The sequence below is a fragment of the Pongo abelii genome, chromosome 17 (genome assembly GCF_028885655.2).
Source record: "Pongo abelii isolate AG06213 chromosome 17, NHGRI_mPonAbe1-v2.0_pri, whole genome shotgun sequence".
Lineage (NCBI taxonomy): Eukaryota > Metazoa > Chordata > Mammalia > Primates > Hominidae > Pongo > Pongo abelii.
In genome coordinates, this window is record NC_072002.2 from 40279224 (window position 1) to 40300602 (window position 21379).

A 21379-nucleotide genomic window follows, 5' to 3' on the forward strand; every position below is an offset into this window, starting at 1 on the left:
AAGTTTTACAAATTTGCTAGTTAGGGGGGAGTCATAAGCCAAACTTTTGACTACATAAAATCTTAAAGCTTTAATACAGTGAAAGACATCATAAGTTACAAAATAATGGACAGAAGAGACCTGCAACAATAGAAGAGACAAAGGATTAACTGTATAGGGACATATGTAATTTTATATGTATGTGCACACATCTCTGTGTGTCTGTGTGTAATTTCCTCTCTCTTACACAACAAACATCCCAACAGAAAAACAGACAAAGAACATTAAAAGGCATTTCATACCCCCCCCAAAAAAAAAGTGTAATAGGCACTTAAAATGATGCTCAACTTACAAATAAATACAATTCAAATAAAATTCAGAGATAACATTTTAAAAAATTGATGAGAATTGCAAAAATTAGTAAGACTAATGAACTGGTGTTGCCAGTGATACAACTTTTATGGTGATACTTTTTTCAACATCCATAGCCTTACATCTAAGATATTAAAAATTTACTGTATAGAAATACCCCAACAGCACACAAAAAACCCCCAAAAAACAACTCTGCAATATAGCTTATAAAAGCTTTGTTTCTGCAACAATAAAAAATTAAGAGGCAACAAGGGAACAGGGAGCATTCAAGATATTTCTAAGTTAAAAAGAAAAGAAAGTTGCAAAATAGTATGTAGTATAATTCCGTTTTTGTTTTAAAAAATAACATATAGGTTGGCTTATTGTGTAAAGTTAAACTGGAAGAAAAGTACCAAATTTTTAATAATTGTGACTTTTAATGGATGAAATTATGAAAAATGTTAACTCTTTGTATAATGTATGTCTATTAATCTTTTATTTAACATGAATGACTTTTTAAAATGAAAGAAAAGGCAATGACTTATACGTACAAATTCTGAGATGGTTTCTAACTCAATGTTAACATTGAAAACACAGAATTTAGGAGCAAGAAGAATCTTCAAGTACTTTTAGATATGTTTACTGGAATATTTAAGTGATTAAATAACACAGTGTTTGCTTCTATTTGGGGGTTAGTGTATGAACAATCAGAAGTGTGGCCATGAGTTGCTAAGTATATAAATTGGGTTACCATTACATGGCGGCGCATCGCACCATACTCTGCTCTACACTTGGGTGTATGTTTAAAAATTCCGTTAAAAAATTTTAAGACAAAACCAAAAACAATGTGCCACCTGAATAATGCTACAGAGTAATAACATATTCCCAAATAACAGAACTAACACACTTAGCATATTTTGAAATGTTTAATAGTAACCCTACTCTTTTCTTGGTAATACTTTGTTTCTGGAATTTTACGGGATAGTATGATATTATTACTTTGATAAAATGCAAATTTCAGTTGTAGAATATATAGTCTGTACAGAAATGTCAAATCTAGTAGACAGCTACTGGTAAAGTTATTCCTCTTACTAGGTATCAGAGGAGTAAGGTAATTTTTGTCACCACCAATTAAAAACTTTTACGAAATAGGACTGTTACAAAACAATTAAACCTTGCAAATGCACTAGTCTCCAGGAAGAAAGTCCTGGAGGAAATTCTGCTTATTAAAATTGCAATTTTAGTTTCCATTAAAAGGAGAATAAGACAACAGAAGATGGGTTGGCAAGACAAATTATTTCTTAATGTCAGTTGAGCTTATTTCAAATGAGATAACGTATCTACACCAGGTTGGGTTCAGTACAATTTTGTCTCCTCAACTCATTTATCTAATTCAGTCATCTTGATTATAGCCTCATGGACTTCATTTTCAGAGAAAGAATTCTGTAACAAACAGCCTACACAACATGCTGATTACTGAACGGTTAATTCTAATTAACTTGGGCATGGCAAGAGAATTTTGATAAAGTCCTAGAATACAAATATAGTCTGCTTATACTGGACTAACTTATATAAAAACCCACAGCATAGTCTCCAGACAAAACAAGAGAGTCAAAGAGATCTAATTTAAAGAAACAAATGAGAAAATTAAAATCACAAATAATTTATTCTTCCGTTAGAGTTGATACAGTTTTAAATAGCAACAAAGTACACAGTGGTGGAAAATTGGCACAGAACCTACAAGCATTTCAATCACAATAAGGCTGTCCATGCTTTATCTGTTCAAACTTGATGTCCATTTTCTACTGATCAAGTTGAAAGAAAAAACCTATTCTGGCCAGGCACGGTGGCTCACGCCTGTAATCCCAGCACTTTGGAAGGCCGAGGCGGGTGGATCACCTGAGGTCAGGAGTTCGAGACCAGCCTGGCCAACATGGCGAAACCTCGTCTCTACTAAAAGTACAAAAATTAGCTGGGTGTGGTGGTAGGTGCCTGTCATCCCAGCTACTCAGGAGGCTGAGGCAGGAGAACTGCTTGAACCTGGGAGGCAGAGGTTGCAGTGAGCTGAGATTTCGTCACTGCACTCCAGCCTGGGCGACAAGAGCAAGACTCCATCTCAAAAAAAAAAACAAAACACAAAAACAAAAAAACCTATTCTGACCTTGAAACACACAAACACACACTCTCTCTCATACACACACAGAGACCCACTGAAATTCCTCCTTTTGATTACAGTATTAAGAGAACAGTATGTTCTGCTTATTCAAATTTATGACACCCCTTCTCTTTTGTTTCCAGTTAGAAGTGGGAAAAACCAATTCAATTATAAAGAATACATCTTATTCCCTGGGCATAGGCAACTGTGATGAAAATAGCAACTTACCTTTGGGCTAGATGTTTTCAGATTATGCTTAAATAACCGTGGTTAGAAATTTTTCAATGCATGCTTTCCTGCCCTACGCAATCTCCCTGAATTTAGCTAAAATAATCAGGCACAGGACAGTCTCAAATAATGATTAAAATATGCCATGCTAATAAACAAGGTTATCTAGTATGCAACCTCTGTGCTTTAAAAACAGATAGAATAAGCCTCATCAATAAGCATTTTCCTAAATATCTCTTTGTGTTATATTAACCAACATAAAAAAGGGAAAAACATAAAAGTGTCCCTTTATAAATGATATTATTTCCAGATAAGAAAGTTGAAACAAAGGTTTGTAAAGTCTCCTGAACTATTCAGTTTAATAACCAATTATCCCTCAATGTTACAAAATAAAATTACTGGATCAATGTTGACTCTTCTTTGATATCATTTATAAAATGCTTTGATATTACTTACTAAGTTCCCTGATAACTCAAACAAGGTAAAATTAACACTTTCATTTTCAGTTATTGCTATTTTAGAAGAGGATTACCACTTTCATATATATGAAACTGTTTTACCAAAGCCTCCTCAGATCCAACACAAAGTAATTCTTATTGCCTCACATTTTAAAACAGTATTATAAATGATCTTTATAAAAAGGTTTAATACACAAAACTGGAAGGCTTTTACAAAATGTCTTTTTACTCAAAACTGTATCACAGTGCCCTTGATTATCTAATAGATAAAAGGGATTTGAATTTCCTCTATGAGAACAGAACAGTGGACATATGGTGTGCTTTGTCTTCCCCTCACCTTTATCTTTATAGCACACCATTTTGAGACCAAAACAATCAAGCATCTACCATGCTCCAGTCCACATTAACAGAGGATTTCTGATTCTGTCCAGTGCGTAGTGTACCGCCTTGCATATTCACCACATGAAATAAACATAATATACAAAATATTGCTGCTGTAAAAAGTGTACATTTCCCTCTTCCCCTTACAAAAAAATCTGTGGAAAAGTATTAAATTCCCTTACCCTTCATAAACATACAAAGCTGTTCACACCTTTCAGTCTGTAACAGTCCATTTGAAACACAGTTCCAAAATCATTACAAATTGGTTATGTCATTGCATTTTCTGTCCAATGTTGCCATCTAGAGTAGAAATGTGAAATCAAGAGTATTTTTGAGCTACTAAAGCCTTTTATAACTAAACCACAAAGGCTGCTTACTGATGAAACAGCCACTTATCCACAAGGTTTTTCCAAAAACTAGATGGAATGGAAGGATCTCTTCACAGGGAGGTGTCCACAGTGCTGAGGTGACAATATGGCTGCTAATAGATACTGGCTATTGGAATGTAAGTACTTTTTCACTGCTGGTAATTTCCATACTGTCCCTAAAAGATAAATTTAAAAATATAATTAGATAATAGTTTGACCGTAACAGGCAAAGAAGATTACAAACGAATCATTTCTAACACTGTCATACCACAAAAAAGCAGCCGTACCTACAATAAACAAAATTTTTTTATATCATTAGGTACACAGTATCACCCTGTAATTTCTTCTGATATTATATTCAATTGCAAATGAATTTCATAGTCCAAAATATGCTAGGGATTAGCAAATGAGTCTAGAATAATACTTGTCAGAGTGGGAACTTAAATGTTTAGTGAGTTTTGTTGAATGAGCAGACATTGAGTGAGAAGTTCTAGTACTAAACTCTGATGTAATATATATATATTAGGGTGTAAATCATGCTAGTGTGACAACTTTGTGAGTGTTTAGCTTGTTATAATTATTACAAATGAACATCAAGGGTATTTGCAATAAGTGGCAAGTGAAAATGGAAAGGTATGTGGGACATAAAAGGTAAAGAACCTTCTATCCGTACCAAAATAATTGAGCCTTTCCCTGAGGTCAACAAAGTTCAGTAGAGGTATTTAGACAGGCCACAGGGACATAAAATAAAGTTGGTTTTTTTTGTGTTGTCTGTTTTGTTTTTTTAATAAGGTAGACTTGAAGACCCTCAGGATGACAGGATGAGACAGAAAGGGAATATAGATAAAAGGGACATGATGAAGCAGCACAAAGGACATGATGAAGCAGCACAATTCTGTGAGTGGGGGGTAAACAATGTCCGGTATACATCTGTTCAGGTTAACTTTTGGAGAAGAGAAGCAACATCTTTTCCTCTAAAACAGAAGGTAGAAAAAAAGAAAGACATACTATGAAATATGTATTTTATTAAAAATTTCTTAAATGTGTTTAAAACAGATGTTCATAAAAGCACTAATTTTCAAAAAGCATGACTCACTGGAAGCATATAATTAGTTAACTGTTTCCTTTGGCTAAACAACTCTCTCCGCACGTCACAATAATGTAACTCGAAAACATTCTAGACTCAAAATACTTCTCTACCGTAAGAAACGGCACCCTAAAAATCTACATTTCCACAGAAGTAAATACACATGACAATGTGTTGAATGTCACCATATATACGATGGAATAATGAATTAAACAGAATTAGGGATTTTATGGGCCGGGCATGGTGACTCACACCTGTAATCCCAGCACTTTGAGAGACCAAGGCGGGTGAATCACTTGAGGTCAGGAGTTCGAGACCAGCCTGACTAACATGGTGAAACCCGGTCTTTACTAAAAATACAAAAATTAGCTGGGCATGGTGGCGCACATCTGTAATCCCAGCTACTTGGGAGGCTGAGGCAAGAGAATTGCATGAACCCAGAAGGCGAAGGTTGCACTGCACTCCAGCTTGAGCAACAGAGCGACTCTGTCTCAAAAAAAAAGGAGATTAGGGATTTTACACTAGTGTGTTTTACATAGTTATATTCAGCTGAATTTAAATCAATGATCATCTTGAAGGATTTATGGGTAAAATGATATCACATCTAAGATTTGCTCTAAAATACTCTGAAAAAAATAGTGTAGAGGGGTAGATAAAACAACATTGGCAAAATGTTGATAAACTGATGAAGTTGGGTGATGGGTACACAGGGATTCACTATATTACTCTCTTTTCTATATGTGTTTCAAATAAACATAATGAAAGGTTTAAAACAAGAAAGTTATTGGTTAGCATACTGGAGCTTATTATTCCATTGTTAGATTGTCTAAATACTAAATCTGAGTTTAAGTTCCAACTCTATTGCTAACTTCTTATTTGAGTCTTAAAAAAGCTCTGTGAGACTCAGTTTCTTCAATCATCAGTGGGAGAGTAACATATATATCTCTGGATCACAATTTCCCTTCTGTTAATGGCTACATTAACTGCTGTACCTCATTTGTTTGTTATGATGCTTAAATAAGAGAGGACATGAGAAAGCGCTTTTTAGAATTATAAATCAGTGACTCTCAATGATGGAGGGAAATGCTCCCCTAGTCAATGTGTAAAATGAGATGTTAATGATGGAAGTGAGTTGCAAATATAAATGATGTGAAAGCAGAAGAGGTTAAGAACCACTGTACCATAGTTTATAAGCTGTAATTTATCTACTATATTATGAACTACTTGAAGAAAGAGACCAGGTCAATAATGTATACCAAATAAATTATATCTAAGCAACTGTGAACACTTATGGAACAAATACTCATCATCATCATAAATATGGAAAACAGAGAAGACTCAGAAATTAAGGTATAATTACAAAACAGATAAGTTCTCTTAAGTCTTAGCAAACTTAAGAGAGTTCAGAAAGGAAAAGGCTAACACAGCCTAAATTAATTAGAAAAATATTCCCAAGAATGTGGGAGCCTTGAGAAAACAATAAGATCTGAATAGCAGAAAAAAGAAAAGAAAAGGCGGCAATTCAAATAGAAGAAATAGCTGAAACAAAGGCACGGAGGATAAAATATAGAATGCTTAGGGAAGTGGGAAGAAAGAATATGCAATAATGAGGAGTAGAAGCTAATAATATACCCTGATAATAATACCTTAGTATGTGTCACACATTGTATTAAATGCTTTGTGTCCATCTATAATCTATATAGTACATATTATCTCCATTTTATAGATGAAGAAATGGAGGCACTGAGAGTCTAAGTAACTTGGCCCATACTTGATCACAATGCTAGGACCAAACAAAATCACAATCATGCCTAAAAAGGTAGGTTGTGTATCTGCAACCATTAACAAATTCCAAGGTGGCATTAAGGATTAAAAGTATGGGTTTTGGAGCCAGAAACCAACTTCTAGTGCTAACGTCACCATTTAACAGCTTCTTATCCTTGGGCAAGTTGCTTAACCTCCCTTGACTTTCAATTTTATCATCTGACAAGGGTAATTATAATCTCTATTTTAAAAAGTTATTCAAGAAGAAAAACATGAAAATGCTCTGTGAACTACTCAAGTACTCATTAACAATATGGGTGGCAGCATGACAGTGAACAGAGCACGGGCTTTCAGCACTCAGCAGTAGTCATGCAGCTTCACCACTCCTCAGTTCTGTTATCTTGAGTAAATCACTTGAACACTCTAAGCCTCACCTTCTCTCTCTTTGCTTCTTCAATTTTTAAAAAAATTCCTCTGGTTACAGTATAAAGAATTTTAACAGGAAAGAAGACAGTATGGAAGATCCTACTGTGATGAAGACAGGAGATGAACATGGTCTAAACTAAGATAAGGGTGTAGGTTAGAGAGTAATGAATGGGTTCAAATGCTTTTCAAAAAGGAAGCTCTAACATTTGTCATTTATTAGACGAGGGAGGAAAAGGAGGGACACTTAAATATCAAACAGGCACTTGGCATTCTAGCTTGGTGATAGTACCCCTCTCTTTGATAAAGAACACAGAAAAGTTTTGGTAGAAAAAATTATAAATTTATTTTGTTTCTGCTGAATTAATACCTATGATACACCTAAGCAGAGCTGTCGAGTAGGCATCTGATTTCCAGAAGAGAGATTGAGACTATAAATAGAGATTTGGGAGTCAACAGCATGGTGAACTGAGACCTTGTGAATAAATGAGAATGCCTAGGGAGAGTGTATTGAATGAGAAGAGTTCCTAAGGTAGAAATCTGAGCAATACCAACATCTTTACATTTCTTTCCTTCATTCTATTTACCTAATCAGTTTAAAATCTTAACATTATTCCTTCACAACATTTTAGGGGTTTCCTCTTATCTCTGGTCTTGTGATCACACATTCAAATCTAGAAAGTAATGGCCTTATTTACTCAGTTGTTTATACTTTATTCACCAATATTTATTGATTATGTGCTGTGCTCTACTAGGTGACAGAGACTCAACAGTAATAAAAACAAAGAGATGCTTTTAAAGAGGTTACATTCTCGGGGAAGAACAATATGACAATAAACAGTAACAAAATAATCTGTCAAATGAAGAGAAATGTTATGTTGAAAAATTAATGCATGTTTCTATTCAAGATGGATTTATCTGGCAGCCTGAAACAATTAAAAAAAAAAAAACTACACAAAGCATATGATAATCATATTCAGGACACACAGGACAGAGCCAACAAAGGACAATGATCCCTGAGACATGGTAAACAAACGAGGCCAGCCCTCTGACTACCACAGCTAACTACCTTGAGAGTTTCCAGCCTGCAGTACACGAAGGGGAACTGAGGCTGAGTCTGCCAGATGTTCTGACTTAAGGAGATGAGGCTTAGAGTCTGGAGAGAAAAAGGTAGCTAGAGTTAACAGGACAGAGTACCCTAGAAGAAAGATCTGCCTAAAGAGACAACTGTAGAGATCTGCAGAGGAACCCTCCTCCTATTCAGCATAGTACAGATATGCAAATGTGTGAGGAAAATACCCAAGGTTGAGGCAAGAAACACCCAAAAGGATTAGGGGAAACAATACTTGTTTGTCACATAGGAACAGAAACAGTGCTTATTCCCACCAGCCAGAGTAAAAAGCCTTACAATTCAAAGGCCATTGGGCAAAACACCCAAAAGGCTCTTACCTTATCAGTGATGAGTATTTAGCCCAGGACTAAACACTGCTCTTTGTCCTGCCTAAAATATCTTAAAAGCAATTTCAGAAAGTTCAAACTGTTTGTAACTTATTAAACTGAATCCCAAAGCAAAGCTTAAGAATATCTCTAGGTATACATATATCTTCATCACCCAACATAAAATTCACAATGTCTGGAATCCAATCAAAGATTATCACGCACACAAAGGACAGAGAAAAAAACTGATTAAAACTGACCCTAAAATGACATAGATTTATATTAGAGTTGGCAGAAGATATTAAAAGAATTATACTTGTATTCCATATGTTCAAAACAATTAAGGACAGACACGGAAAATATTAAAAAGACCTAAACCAAACTTTTAGAGATGAAAACGACAAAGTCTGAGATAACACTCAACAAACTCCAAGCATAAGAAACATGAAGAAATCAACACCAATGCATGTTCTCATCAAATTGCTCAAAACAATTTGGGCAAGAGAGAAATTTCTTCAATCAAACAATTTGATAAAGGGAAAATCTTAAAAACAGAGAAAAAAAGACATATTAACTACAAAAGAACAAAGATAAATGACAGCAAATGTCTCCTTGGAAACAACGTAAGGAAGAAAAGAGTGGAGCATCTTTAAAGTATGGAAAGAAAACAAAAACAAACTGTCCGCCTAGAATTCTATACCCAGAGAAAATATCTTTCAAAAATAAAGGTGAAATAAACATTTTTTTCGGACATACAAAAGCTGATTATTACCAGTACACCTGCATTTCAAGAAATGTTAATGTCCTTCAGGCAAACAAAAATCATACCAGATAGAAATATGAATCCATACATAAATAATGAAGAGTACCAAAAACGGTAACTACATGGATCAATTTAAAATTTTTTTTCCTTATTATTTAAGTATCTTTAACTGATTTTTTTAGACAAAAATAAATTCAATATACTGTGAGGTTTATAACATACACAGAAGTAAAATTTGTAACAATAACACAAAGATCGAGAAGAAAAGCAGACTACCTTAAGGTTCTTACACAATATATAGGCATACTATCACTTGAAGTCACTGATACACGTTACATAGATGAACCTTGGAAATATTATTTTAAGTAAAAAAACAAAACACCAGTCACAAAACTCCACATATTGTATGATTCCATTTATCTTAAATGTACTGAATAGGCAAATCCGTAGAGATAGAAAGTAAACTACTGTTGCTGGAAAATCTCCAAATATTTGAAAATGAAATTATAGACTGAGTATTTAAGTATTTAAGGCTGAGTAGTTGAAGGGGAATGAGGAGTGACTGCTAATAGGTATACAGTTTATCAGGTTGGTGAAAATGTTTTAAAATTAGAGGGTGGTGATGGCTGTACTTTTTTTTTGGGACATGATATTAGCTCTGTCACTCAGTCTGGAGCATAGAGACACAATCACAACTCACTGCAGCCTGGACCTCCTGGGTTCAAGCAATCTTCTGCCTCAGCCTCCTGAAGAGCTGGGACTACAGACACATGCCATCATGCCTGGCTAGTTTTTTGTAGAGGTGGGGTCTCGCTTCGTTGCCCAGGTTGGTCTTCAACTCCTGGGCTCAAGCAATCCTCCTGCCTTAGCTTCCCAAAGTGCTATAATTACAGGCGTGAGCCACCACCCCCAGTCTACCTTTTTGAATATGCTTAAAAACCACTGAATGATATACTTTAGAATGGTGACTTGTATGATATGTGACTTATATCTCAATAAAGCTGTTTTTGTTAAAAACAGGAGAAAAATCAAAGGAAGGCAGAAAAAGAGGAAAAGAAGAACAAAAACCAGATGGGACAAATAGAAAAAATAAAGATGATACACTTAATCATATCCATAATCACACTAAACATGTCAAAAACCCCAATTTAAAGGCAGCAATTGGCAGGTTGGATTTAAAAAAAGCAAGATCCGACTGACTACATATGCTGTCTACTTGAAATATAATTTAAATATAAAAACAAATATGTTAAAAGGATGAAAAATATATTATTCTAATACTAATCAAAAGAAAAGTGGTATTGCAGTATTGATACTAGACAAACTAGATTTCAGAGCAAAAAATATTGGCAGGGATAAAGACAGTTATTTGATAATGGTAAAGGAGTAAATTCATCAGAAAGATCTGAAAATCTCCAAATATTTGAAAATGAAATTGCACACTTCTGATGTGTTGTGGGTCAAAAAAGAAATAAGAAGTGAAACCAGGATGTATTTTGAACTGATTAAAAATAACAGCATCAGATGCAGTTCAAGAGTACTTAGAAATAAACATCTATATTAGAAAGAAAGACAGTTCTTAAATCAATGGGACTACAACTTCAATCTTAAGAAACCGGAAAAAGAAGAACAAATAAAACCCAAGTAAGCAGAAAAAAAGAAATAATAAAGTTCTGGGCAGAAATCAAAGAAACATAAAAGCAAATGGGCAAAAGGCAATAAATAAAATCAAAAGCTGCTTTTTGAGAAAAATCAATAGGTAGATTAAAACTAGCCAGATAAATGAGGACAAAGAGAGAAGACACAAATTATTAATATCAGAAATGAGAGAGGTAATATCACTACAGATTATGGAGATATTAAGTGATGATAAAGAAATTATTCAACAACATAGATAAAATGGACAACTCCTATGAAAAATACACAAAACATTTACTCAAGAAAAAAACAGATAACCTGAATACCCCCTATATTTCACAAATTAAATTTATAATTTAAAAATTTCTCACCAAAAAAACTACAAACCCAGATGACTTCACTGGTAACTTGCACCAAACATTTTAGAAAGAATAATGCCAATTTTCTGAAGGGAGGAAATTCTTCCCAACTCACTCTATGAAACCAGTGCTACCTCAGTAACAAAACCAGACAAAGATGTTACAAGAAAAAAAAAACAGATTCCAAAATTTGTCATGAAAATACAGATGTTCTTTGACTTACCATGGGGTTATGTCCCAATTAACCCACTGTAAGTTGAAAATATCCTAAGTTTTGCATACCTCATGTAATTTATTAAACATTGCACTGAAAGTATAAAACAATGTATGGTTACTGGAAGTAGAATTTCTACTAAACGCACATCATTTTTCACAGCATTGTGAAATCAAAAAACCTAAGTTGAACCACTGTTAAGTCAGGACACATCTGACTGGGACTACAGGCATATGCCACCATGACTGGCTAGATTTTTATAGAGGTGGGGGGGGTCTTGCTTTGTTGCCCAGACTGGTCTTGAACTCCTGGACTCAAGCGATGCAGAATGCAGAAATTCTTAACAAAATTTTAGCCAATCAACCCAATATATAAAAAAGATATACATCATGACCAAATAGATTTTATCCCAGGTATGAAGTTGGTTCACATTTGAAACTCAAACAATGTAATTCAAAAATTAGCAAACTAAAAAAGGAAAACCATAATTCCCTCAATAGATAAGGAAAAATCATGTGACAAAATTCAACATTCGTTCCCAATAAAAATTCTCAGCAAACTAGAAATATAACACCTGATAAAGGACATCCACAAAAAACCCTACATGAACATCTTGTATAAGGATGAAAAACTGACAACTTTCCCTCTAAGATCAGGAACAAGACAAAAGATGTCTACTCTCACCATTTTTATTTAACATGGTATTGGAGTTTCTAGTTGAGGCAAGCAGGAGGGTGGGGAAGGAACATGGGGGAGCATTCAGATTGAAAAGGAAGGAGGCTGTCTTTATTCACAGACAACATGATTTCTATGTTTGAATAGTCAATGAAATCTACAAAAACACTACTAGATGTGATTTTAGTAAAGTTATAGTTTTGATAAAATATCAATACACACAAATAAGCTTTATTTGTATATACTAGCAACTAATAACTGGAAATTAAAATTTTAAAAAATTTACAATAGCATCAAAACACATAAAATACTTAGAAAAATAAATGTTAAGACCTATATAGTGAAAATTATATGACACTGTTAACAAAAATTTTAAGGGACATATGCCATGTTCATAGGTTGGAAGACTAAATAATATTGTCAGCTCTCCCCAAATTAATCTATAAATTCATGGCAATTACAATGAAACTCCTAGTAAGCTTCTATGTACAAACTGACAAGCTGATTGTAAAATTTATATGGAATCCAAAGAACCTACTGCCAAACAACTTTGTATAAAAAGAACAAAGTTCAAAAACTAATACTACCTGATTATAAAACTTATTTTAAAACTATAAAACTTATAAAACTATAGTAATGAATACAGTGTGGTACTGGCATAAAGATACATAAACAGATCAATGGAACAGAATAGAGTTCAGAAACAGACACATGTTTATGGACAACTGATTTTTTGCAAAGGTAAAACGACAATTCAGTAGGTAAAAGTTTTTGGCTGGGCACGGTGGCTCACGCCTGTAATCCCAGCACTCTAGGAGGCCGAAGCAGGCAGATCACGAGGTCAGGAGATCAAGACCATCCTAGCCAACAAGGTGAAACCCTGTCTCAACTAAAAATACAAATAAAAATAAATAAATAAACAAATAAAATCAGCTGGGCATGGTGGCACACACATGTAGTCCTAGCTACTCGTGAGGCTAAGGCAGGAGAATCGCTTGAACACAGGAGGCGGTGGTTGCAGTGAGCTGAGATCACGCCACTGCACGCCAGCCTGGTGGTGACAGAGCGAGACTCATCTCAAAAAAAAAAAAAAAAAAAGACAGTCTTTTCAACAAATGTCGCTGAGAAAATGAGCTATGCATCAGAAAGAAAAAACGCCATGCAAACTTTATTTCATACTTCACACCATACATAAAAATCAACTCAAAATGAATCATAGACTTAAATGTAAACTCTAAAATTACATAACTTCTAGAAGAAAGTACAGGAGAAAATCTTTGTGACCTTCAGTTAGGTAAAGATTTCTTACACATATGATCCCAAAAGCATAATCCATAAGAGAAAAAAACTGATAAACTAAGCTTCATCAAAATTTAGATTCTCCTGTCTCTGAAAGACACTATTTATAGAATGAAAAAACAGACAGGATGAAAATATGTACAAATGATACCTGATTAAGGACTTGTATCTAGGATATACAAAGACCTCTTAATACTCAATAATAAAAAAATAAAGAACCTCCAATTTAAAAATGAGCAAAAGATTTAAACAGACACTCCTGAAAAGAAATATAGGTAGCAAATAAGTGAGAGAAGATGGTCAACATCATTTGTCCTTACGGATACTCAAATTAAAGTCATGAGGTGTTATAACACACCTATTAGAATAAATGAAATTTAAAAGACTGATTCATACCAAATATTGGCAATGGATATGGGTGAAATCATACACTGCTGGTAGGAATGTAAAATGATAGGAATGTACAATGGTACAACTACTTCGGAAAACATTCTGGCAGTTTGTTGAATTAAATATATACCTATCATATGATCCAACCATTCCGCTCCTAGGTATTTACCCAAGAAAAATGTCCCCAGGGACTTGTCCATGAATGTTCATAGTACTGTGTCTGTAAACCCAAATGTCCCATCTCAATGGACAAACAAATAGCCATATAATGGAACACTACTTAGCAATAAACAATTACTGGCACAAACAACATAAGTATCAACACAATTATGCTGAGTAAAAGAAGCCAGATAAAAACCAGAACATACTATATTATTCAATTTCTATACAATTTTGGAAAATGTAAACTAATCCACAGTTTAGTTAAAAGATCAGTAACATGGTCTGGAGAGGTGATGCAAGTGGAGGGATTTCAAAGGGGCACAGGGAAAACTTTTGGGCATGATAGATACCCTATTATTTCGATTCTGCTGATGGTTTCACAGGTGTGTATATACGTGTGAAAAAAAATCAAACTGTACACTTTTATTACATGCAGTTTAATGGTATATAAATTATACTTCAATTAAGCTGTTCAAAAAACTATGAAAAGGGCAGGGAAAAAGAGTGATGCAATGGAGGGTGTTATGTCTTACTTAGGTGGTCAGTGAAGGACTCTCTGATATGACATGATGACATTTAAGCAGAGATTTTAATAAAGTGAGGTTGGAGGCACTGCGGGCATTCAGGCAGAAAAAGGGGCGGCAAATACAAAGATTCTCAGGTAGAAACTCACTTGATGCACATAAGGAACAGCAAATAGGCCAGTGTGACTGAAGCAGAGTGAATGAGGGCAGCGAGTGGTTGGGATATAAATATGCAGGCACAAGGAGGGTAGCGTAGGAGGTGGGAGCACAAGTCCTATACGGCCTCGTAGGCCAGTATATCATATGGCTTTTACTTAAAACACCATAGGGTGGTAAGCAGAGAGGTGACTAATGTCTTTAAAACATTACTCTGAGTCCCATGTGCAGAGTATCTTGTAGAGAAGGCACGATAAAATCAAGAAAACCAAAAAGGAGGATATATTGCAACAGTCCAGATGAGTGCTAGTTGTGACTTTGACTTGGGTGAAAGGAGACTGTGAAAAATGGCTAGATATTGGATATATTTTGAAGGAAGAGGTGAGGGGATTTCCTAATTGGATGTCTGCTTTGCAAAGAGGGGAGTCAAAGATGACTAGATTTTTAACCTGAGGAACAGGAAGAATGGAACCACTGTTTACTGGGATAGGGAGGACCGATGGGGAAGTATCCTAACAATTTCCACCCTTTTAATTTCTCCCCTTTTATCTTGCATATTGCTGCAAGATTCATCTGCCTAAACTACAACTATAATTATGTTAGTATTGGGTTTCAGAATCTTCATTAGTTTTCCATTGCCTCAACCATCAAGAGGTGAACGTACTATTTTTCCTAAAATAAAGAGATCAATAGGTCTTTGGGTAGGGGCTAAAGATAAGGTTAAACATTAGGTTAATGTGGAAACACTACTGGCACTAAAATAGCTAAAATGTTCCCCCCCTCATATTCTTTTCTAGTGGGGAAGGAGAAGTGGTTAGCAACTACTCAAACACCATGAGTCTTTATCCACAGTACAGTCCCAAATTCCTGAGAACTTTAGAGAGTGGAATAATTATGATGATAAAAGAAGTAAATCATGTATCTATCATAGCTACCAAGTGCTAGCCACTGCTACACACTTTATATACACTGCTTTTCAAGCTCCACACTGATGTCAGGATAAAGTCCAAGTCCCCTAATATGGCTTGTAAGAGCCTTCCTAAGCTAACTCCAACACCTCTCTCCAGTCTTGTCTCTTCTTCCCCATGCTTCTGCTTTACTGAACTACACACAGTTTAACACTAGTCCCTTTGTGAATGCTCTTCTTTCATCATCCACATCTACTTGGCTAATATTGGCTCATCCTTGGTACTTCACACTTACATATAGTACTTCTGAAGGAATATTTCTCAAGATCTGAGTTAGAAGCTCCTTCCACATAAATCTTAGCTTTCCTTATCTAAGTACTAATCACACTGTATCATATCATATGTTTACCCGCCTGTATGCCATCTACACTTAAGTTCATAAAGGCTGAGTCCATGTCTATCTTATTTCCCAATATGTTCCCAATCTTAGCATGGCACCTGGCATATAATGGCTGCTCAATAAACATTTGCTTAATGAATGGCTTGAAGTTTAGGAGATTTGGAAATATATTGACTTAGAAAGGAAAATGATCAGTTTAGTCTACAACATGCTAAAGCTGAGGGAATCCAAAGACGAGAGATGTTCTGTACATTTGGATAAAAAGGAGCTGAAACTGGGTTGAGAAGTAAGAGCTAAGCATACTGAAAATAGAGGGCAGGATGATTCAGAGGCTAGAAAAAAAAACACAGAGTCAGGAATTGATATTAGGGTAAAATAAAAAGGAAAACCAATAAAAACAATAAAGAATGAATCAATGTAAACGCAAGAGGAAAAAAATGGTTCGGAAATATAGAAGCTAAAGAAGACCATTTTAAAGTGAAAAAGGAAAATGTGCCAATAGCTAAAGTGAGGTCAAGGAAGATCAAGACAGCTGGTTGCCTATTTTACCTCCGTAGGACCTACTACAGTATCAAACACATGGAGAATAAATATTTGTTGAGTGATGGAATACATGAACAGAATCTCACTTTTTAAAAAGTTCACCTGCAGATTACAATGAGCCTAAATTTTATCTGCTCAGGAATCCTGCCTTTAAATACTCACTAGCCATGACTTATTTCACTTCTAAAACTTAATAAAATCTCCGACTGATCCTTTTGTTTTGTTCAAGTATATTTTTGAAAAACATTACTTATCTGTTCTTAACGCTTTTTGTACCTCCTTTGTCTTAAATAAGAAGTGTCAATACAAGAGGGTTATAGGCATGAGAGAGGGTTGATAAAAGAACTGCTCATGCCTCAAATTCTAGTTACCACTGCATCTGACTTTTTCCTCAAACCAGATACTGACGTTGGCCTTGAAAGCCTAAACTGCATATTAAAGACAGTTCCATGTTAAAAAATAACCTATTTTAGATAGCTTAAGTGGTGAACAAACCAGACCACCTTCACTGAAAAGTGCAGACAAACCTGAAACCAGCCTAAAGGAATTGCCATAATAATAAATCATTTCCACAATAATTCAGAGTATATATGAGTACATTCATAAAACAATGACTGTGGTACAAGTCTGAGGAGTTTAATGACAAAAATAAGAAACTTAAATGAACACTGGGTTCAAGGGAATACAGTCATCCTAGGATGAGATACACTTCTACATATCTGAAAGTACAATGCCAGGGGAGAAATAACAGTTGGAATATTAGTTATGTGTGTGGAAGGAGGCAACAGAGGGCAGAAAGTTTGAATTTAAAGAGATGGGATATTACGAGTGTGAAGGAAGTGTAGTGGATATGCTGGAGTGAAGTGGAGTGCTAATGAAAGCATCGACACAGATGGACTCCACATTTCAGCAGGTCAGGCAAAGTCTCAGCAATAAACATCAGGGAGGATTATAGAAATCACTAAGGTTACCAGAGGTTGGGAAGAAAAGGGATGAGAAGGGATCAAGGAGGGAGAAATAAATGAATTTATTAACGTTCAACTGTATGTACACTCAAAAATGGTAAATATGATAAACTCTGTATCTATACTTTGCCCTCAGTAAACAAAGTATGCCTGAGGGTAAAGACCAGAGAGAGAGAGAGAATATGTATGTTGTTGTCTTATGTTAAGGCCATGTTTTATATGATAGAGTAACTATGATCAACTGTGTTATTAAACAGCATGAATCTCAAAAGTGAAACACTTTTTGTTAACAAATGTACCATAAACACTCCCTCATGAGGGAAACATGAAGCCTTCAAGTTAAATAAATTAAAAAAAAAAGTTCACCTAATCGAGAGTGAACAAACAATGTGGCAATTCTGCAGCCGGTCAAACTACTTACCTGGTCATATCCATAAGGCCTCTGCTGGGGTGGCTGTGGTGGTCCAGGCTGTGTTGGTCTATATCCTCCATACTGCTGACCTTGTCCCTGTGGGTAGTTAGGATACTGAGGACCTGGACCACCCTGTGAAGGACCTGAAAATAATTTACACAACAAAAACCCACATAAAAAGGTAAGTCCCTAGAACTCAGGGAAGGATGTGAACTAGAGAGATGTTACTATATTTTTCTATCTAAACTAAAAAAAGATAGTTTGGTACCTTGATTTCCTCAAATGCTTTCTGAAATAAATCTGGATGGCAATAATAAGAGTAAAAATACTGTAATGTTACTTCACTATAATTATTGTACTATGCCCTAGCCATTACAAAATATATTTCAAAATGGGTAAAAAAGACTCAGGGAGTTGTGTAAAGCAGGTTAACTCCATGATAATAAGAAAATTAATCAATACATCTGGTAGCGTTAACCAGTATAAGCAAGAGGAAAAAGAGAAAGCAAGAGGCAGATTCAAAGAAAAATACTGAAATAACTTCTGAATAAAGTGGAGAAATAAACAATATTTACAACTGTATGACTCTAGATTTATATTTGCAATCACCAAAAGTATATGTCTATACTATGCATTGACAAATTTATTACCAAAATATTTTAAAATAGAAACTAAAAACTTGAAAACCCACAGGTTGCACATGAAAAAACTTGATTCAAAAGTCACACTGAGAATTAATCACCTTTAATACTTTACCCATAAAAATGATTACAAATTCCAGAGATGGCAAGGGGACTGACTTGGCTTGCTAAACAATATGTCTGTTTTATAAACTCTACTACTTTCCATTGTAAAGAATGCTTTAAAAAGTTTAAGTTGGGCTGGGCACAGTGGCTTACGCCTGTAATCCCAGCACTCTGGGAGGCTGAGGTGGGAGGTCAGGAGTTTGAGACCAGCCTGACCAATATGATGAAACCCCATCTCTACTAAAAGTACAAAAATTAGCCGGGTGTGGTGGCATGCGACTGTAATCCCAGCTACTCGGGAGGTTGACAGGAGAATCGCTTGAACCCGGGAGGCAGAGGTTGCAGCAAGCAGAGATCGCACCACTGCACTCCAGGTTAGGCAACAAGAGTGAAACTCCGTCAATAAAAAAAAAGCATAAGCTGAAAAGCTTTGACACTTAAATGTTTTCTATCGTAGCCATTTAAAACCTGCCATAAAAACACTGATTTCAGAGAAAAGTGTCAAAAGAGAACAAGTTTTCAAGCTTAAATAAATTATATCAGTCTATTATTTATTATATATTCAATTATTAAAACTTTATTTCTAGTGGAAATAAAGTTTTTTTGACAACACAAGCCTATGGATAAACAAAATAGAAATTTATCTTAGGATTCCTGATGTCTAACAAAACAGCATTTAACTATAATACTTTAACAAAAATTAAGCTTTCTTTCACCCTCTCTTACCATTGAAGGTATTTATCTTAAGTCAATGAATTTACCTGATTTAGCTGCATTACATCTGTTTTCATGCAAAGGCAATAAAACCAGAATATTGTATTTATTCAAAGTATAAATACTAAGTAGTCACAAAATGAAAAGGCCATTTGGGAAGGGCAAGAAAGTTCCTTTATGAAAGAAAAAAAAAAATCCATGGAATATTTCTAAAGTCACATCTAGAATTTGGAAATCAGAACTTGACATTTTTAGAAAAATACCTGACTCCCAATATCTGACTGAGTTTCAACACGTATGCTGAGGGGGCAAGAGAATTTCAGTCTGACCTTAGTTCTAAGATTTGCTATCACAGGTAGACAGAGATGTCCACAGCAATGGCAGAGCTTAAGTCAATGAATAAAAATAATAAGATATTACGGATGTGAAAGAGACCCTGTTAGGAAGAGATGGAGTCAGTATTCATAAGCAGCTACTTTTCTTTCAATAGAGTTGTATCTAAAGTGGTTATAGTAGCCTGAGAGTTAAGACTGAAATATCAGGTCCTCATCATTCCCCACTCCCTATCTAATAAGTTAAAGTCAGATATACAGGTAGTAGGTATTATAAGTGAGTATATAATAGGAAAATATTGCTACACTTCCCCCAAATTCTGTATGATACACAGCTGCAATAATTCATCCCGATGGATACGTATATTGCTATTTAGGGAATGACAAAAACATTTTCTTTATGCATTCTGAATAGATCTCATTTGTACTCAAAAAAAAAATCAGTATGTCTTAAAAAAACTGTATTGGCCACTAGTTTTTCAAAATAAATTTGCTAAGCAGATTATATACATATGGCCAATAATTATCCAATCATCAGTTTTCCAAGCACACACAGGGCTAGGCATGACAAATAGGTCTGATAATTCATTTTTCTTGTCTTTTAAATGACTCCACACGTTACCTTTGGTCAATGAACCATCTCCAGTTTGTAGTTCTTTTTAAATAGATTACTAGTTATTCTAAGAGCAACATTTTAAACCAACATTTTAACAGCAGACTAGTCTAAAACTGAATTTTCAAGTGATAATTCTTGGAAAAATAAGTATTAAATATCCACTTCCATATTTTAAAACAATCAGCACCACATTTTTTTGGTGATAAAAATAAACTGTACAAAGCTTTACCGTAGCCCTGCTGCTGTCCTGGGTAACCTTGCTGCCCTGGGTACTGCTGCTGCTGGGGTGGATATCCCTGTTGTGGAGGTGGTCCCTGGTATGCATCTTGCTGTTGGCCATACTGCGAATTTCCTACAGGATAATTGGAGAAGAGGAAAAAAAACTGAGAAGTCTGCTTAAGTAACTTTTTTCCCTCTAAGATGCATAGCCAACAACACAAGAACAAAATGAAATGCCATATTGATTTTTAGAAGTTAACAAAACAAAGAAAAAACTCAAACCAAACAGAAGGATTTCGGCCAAACAAACTGCAGTTAAAGCCAATTTTGCAAGGTTGAACTGCAGCATTTTCAGCGTCTCTGCCATACGAGCATTACATTTACTGGAACATCACAGTCATAAGATCATGACTATGCTAAATAAAATAAAAAAGACAAAATTAAAGACAGCTACAAGAGCACACACTAGCTACACGAGATCAGCAAGCTGTTTCCTAAAGGCACTATACTTATATGTAAAATTATACATATGTAAACACACACAAGAAAAAAAAGTTTGATGGATTTATGTTCAAATAGAAAATTTCCACTGAGGAAAAAATTATCTTTAATGTTTTAGTCTTTTTATTATTGTTAGAAATGGCAAGTCATGGTTATACATTTTAAATATTTGTAAGGAAATTATTTTGATTGTTTTGGGCTCCCTGCAACTT

The 21379-nt window shown here is 34.9% G+C and overlaps 1 protein-coding gene across 7 annotated transcripts in view; it reads right to left on the reverse strand.

Moving 5' to 3' along the window:
* Nucleotides 1-1977: 1977 nt before the first annotated feature.
* SS18 (SS18 subunit of BAF chromatin remodeling complex) overlaps nucleotides 1978-21379 on the reverse strand; it is a 75038-nt gene continuing 55636 nt past the window's right edge. For all 7 annotated transcript variants that reach the window (XM_024235780.3, XM_024235779.3, XM_063716788.1 and 4 more), the window contains 3 exon segments: nucleotides 20677-20799; nucleotides 18049-18182; nucleotides 1978-4096 (listed from right to left, as the gene is read on the reverse strand). In XM_024235780.3, coding sequence (XP_024091548.1) covers nucleotides 4070-4096; nucleotides 18049-18182; nucleotides 20677-20799 — 284 coding nt within the window. In that variant the 3' untranslated portion in view covers nucleotides 1978-4069.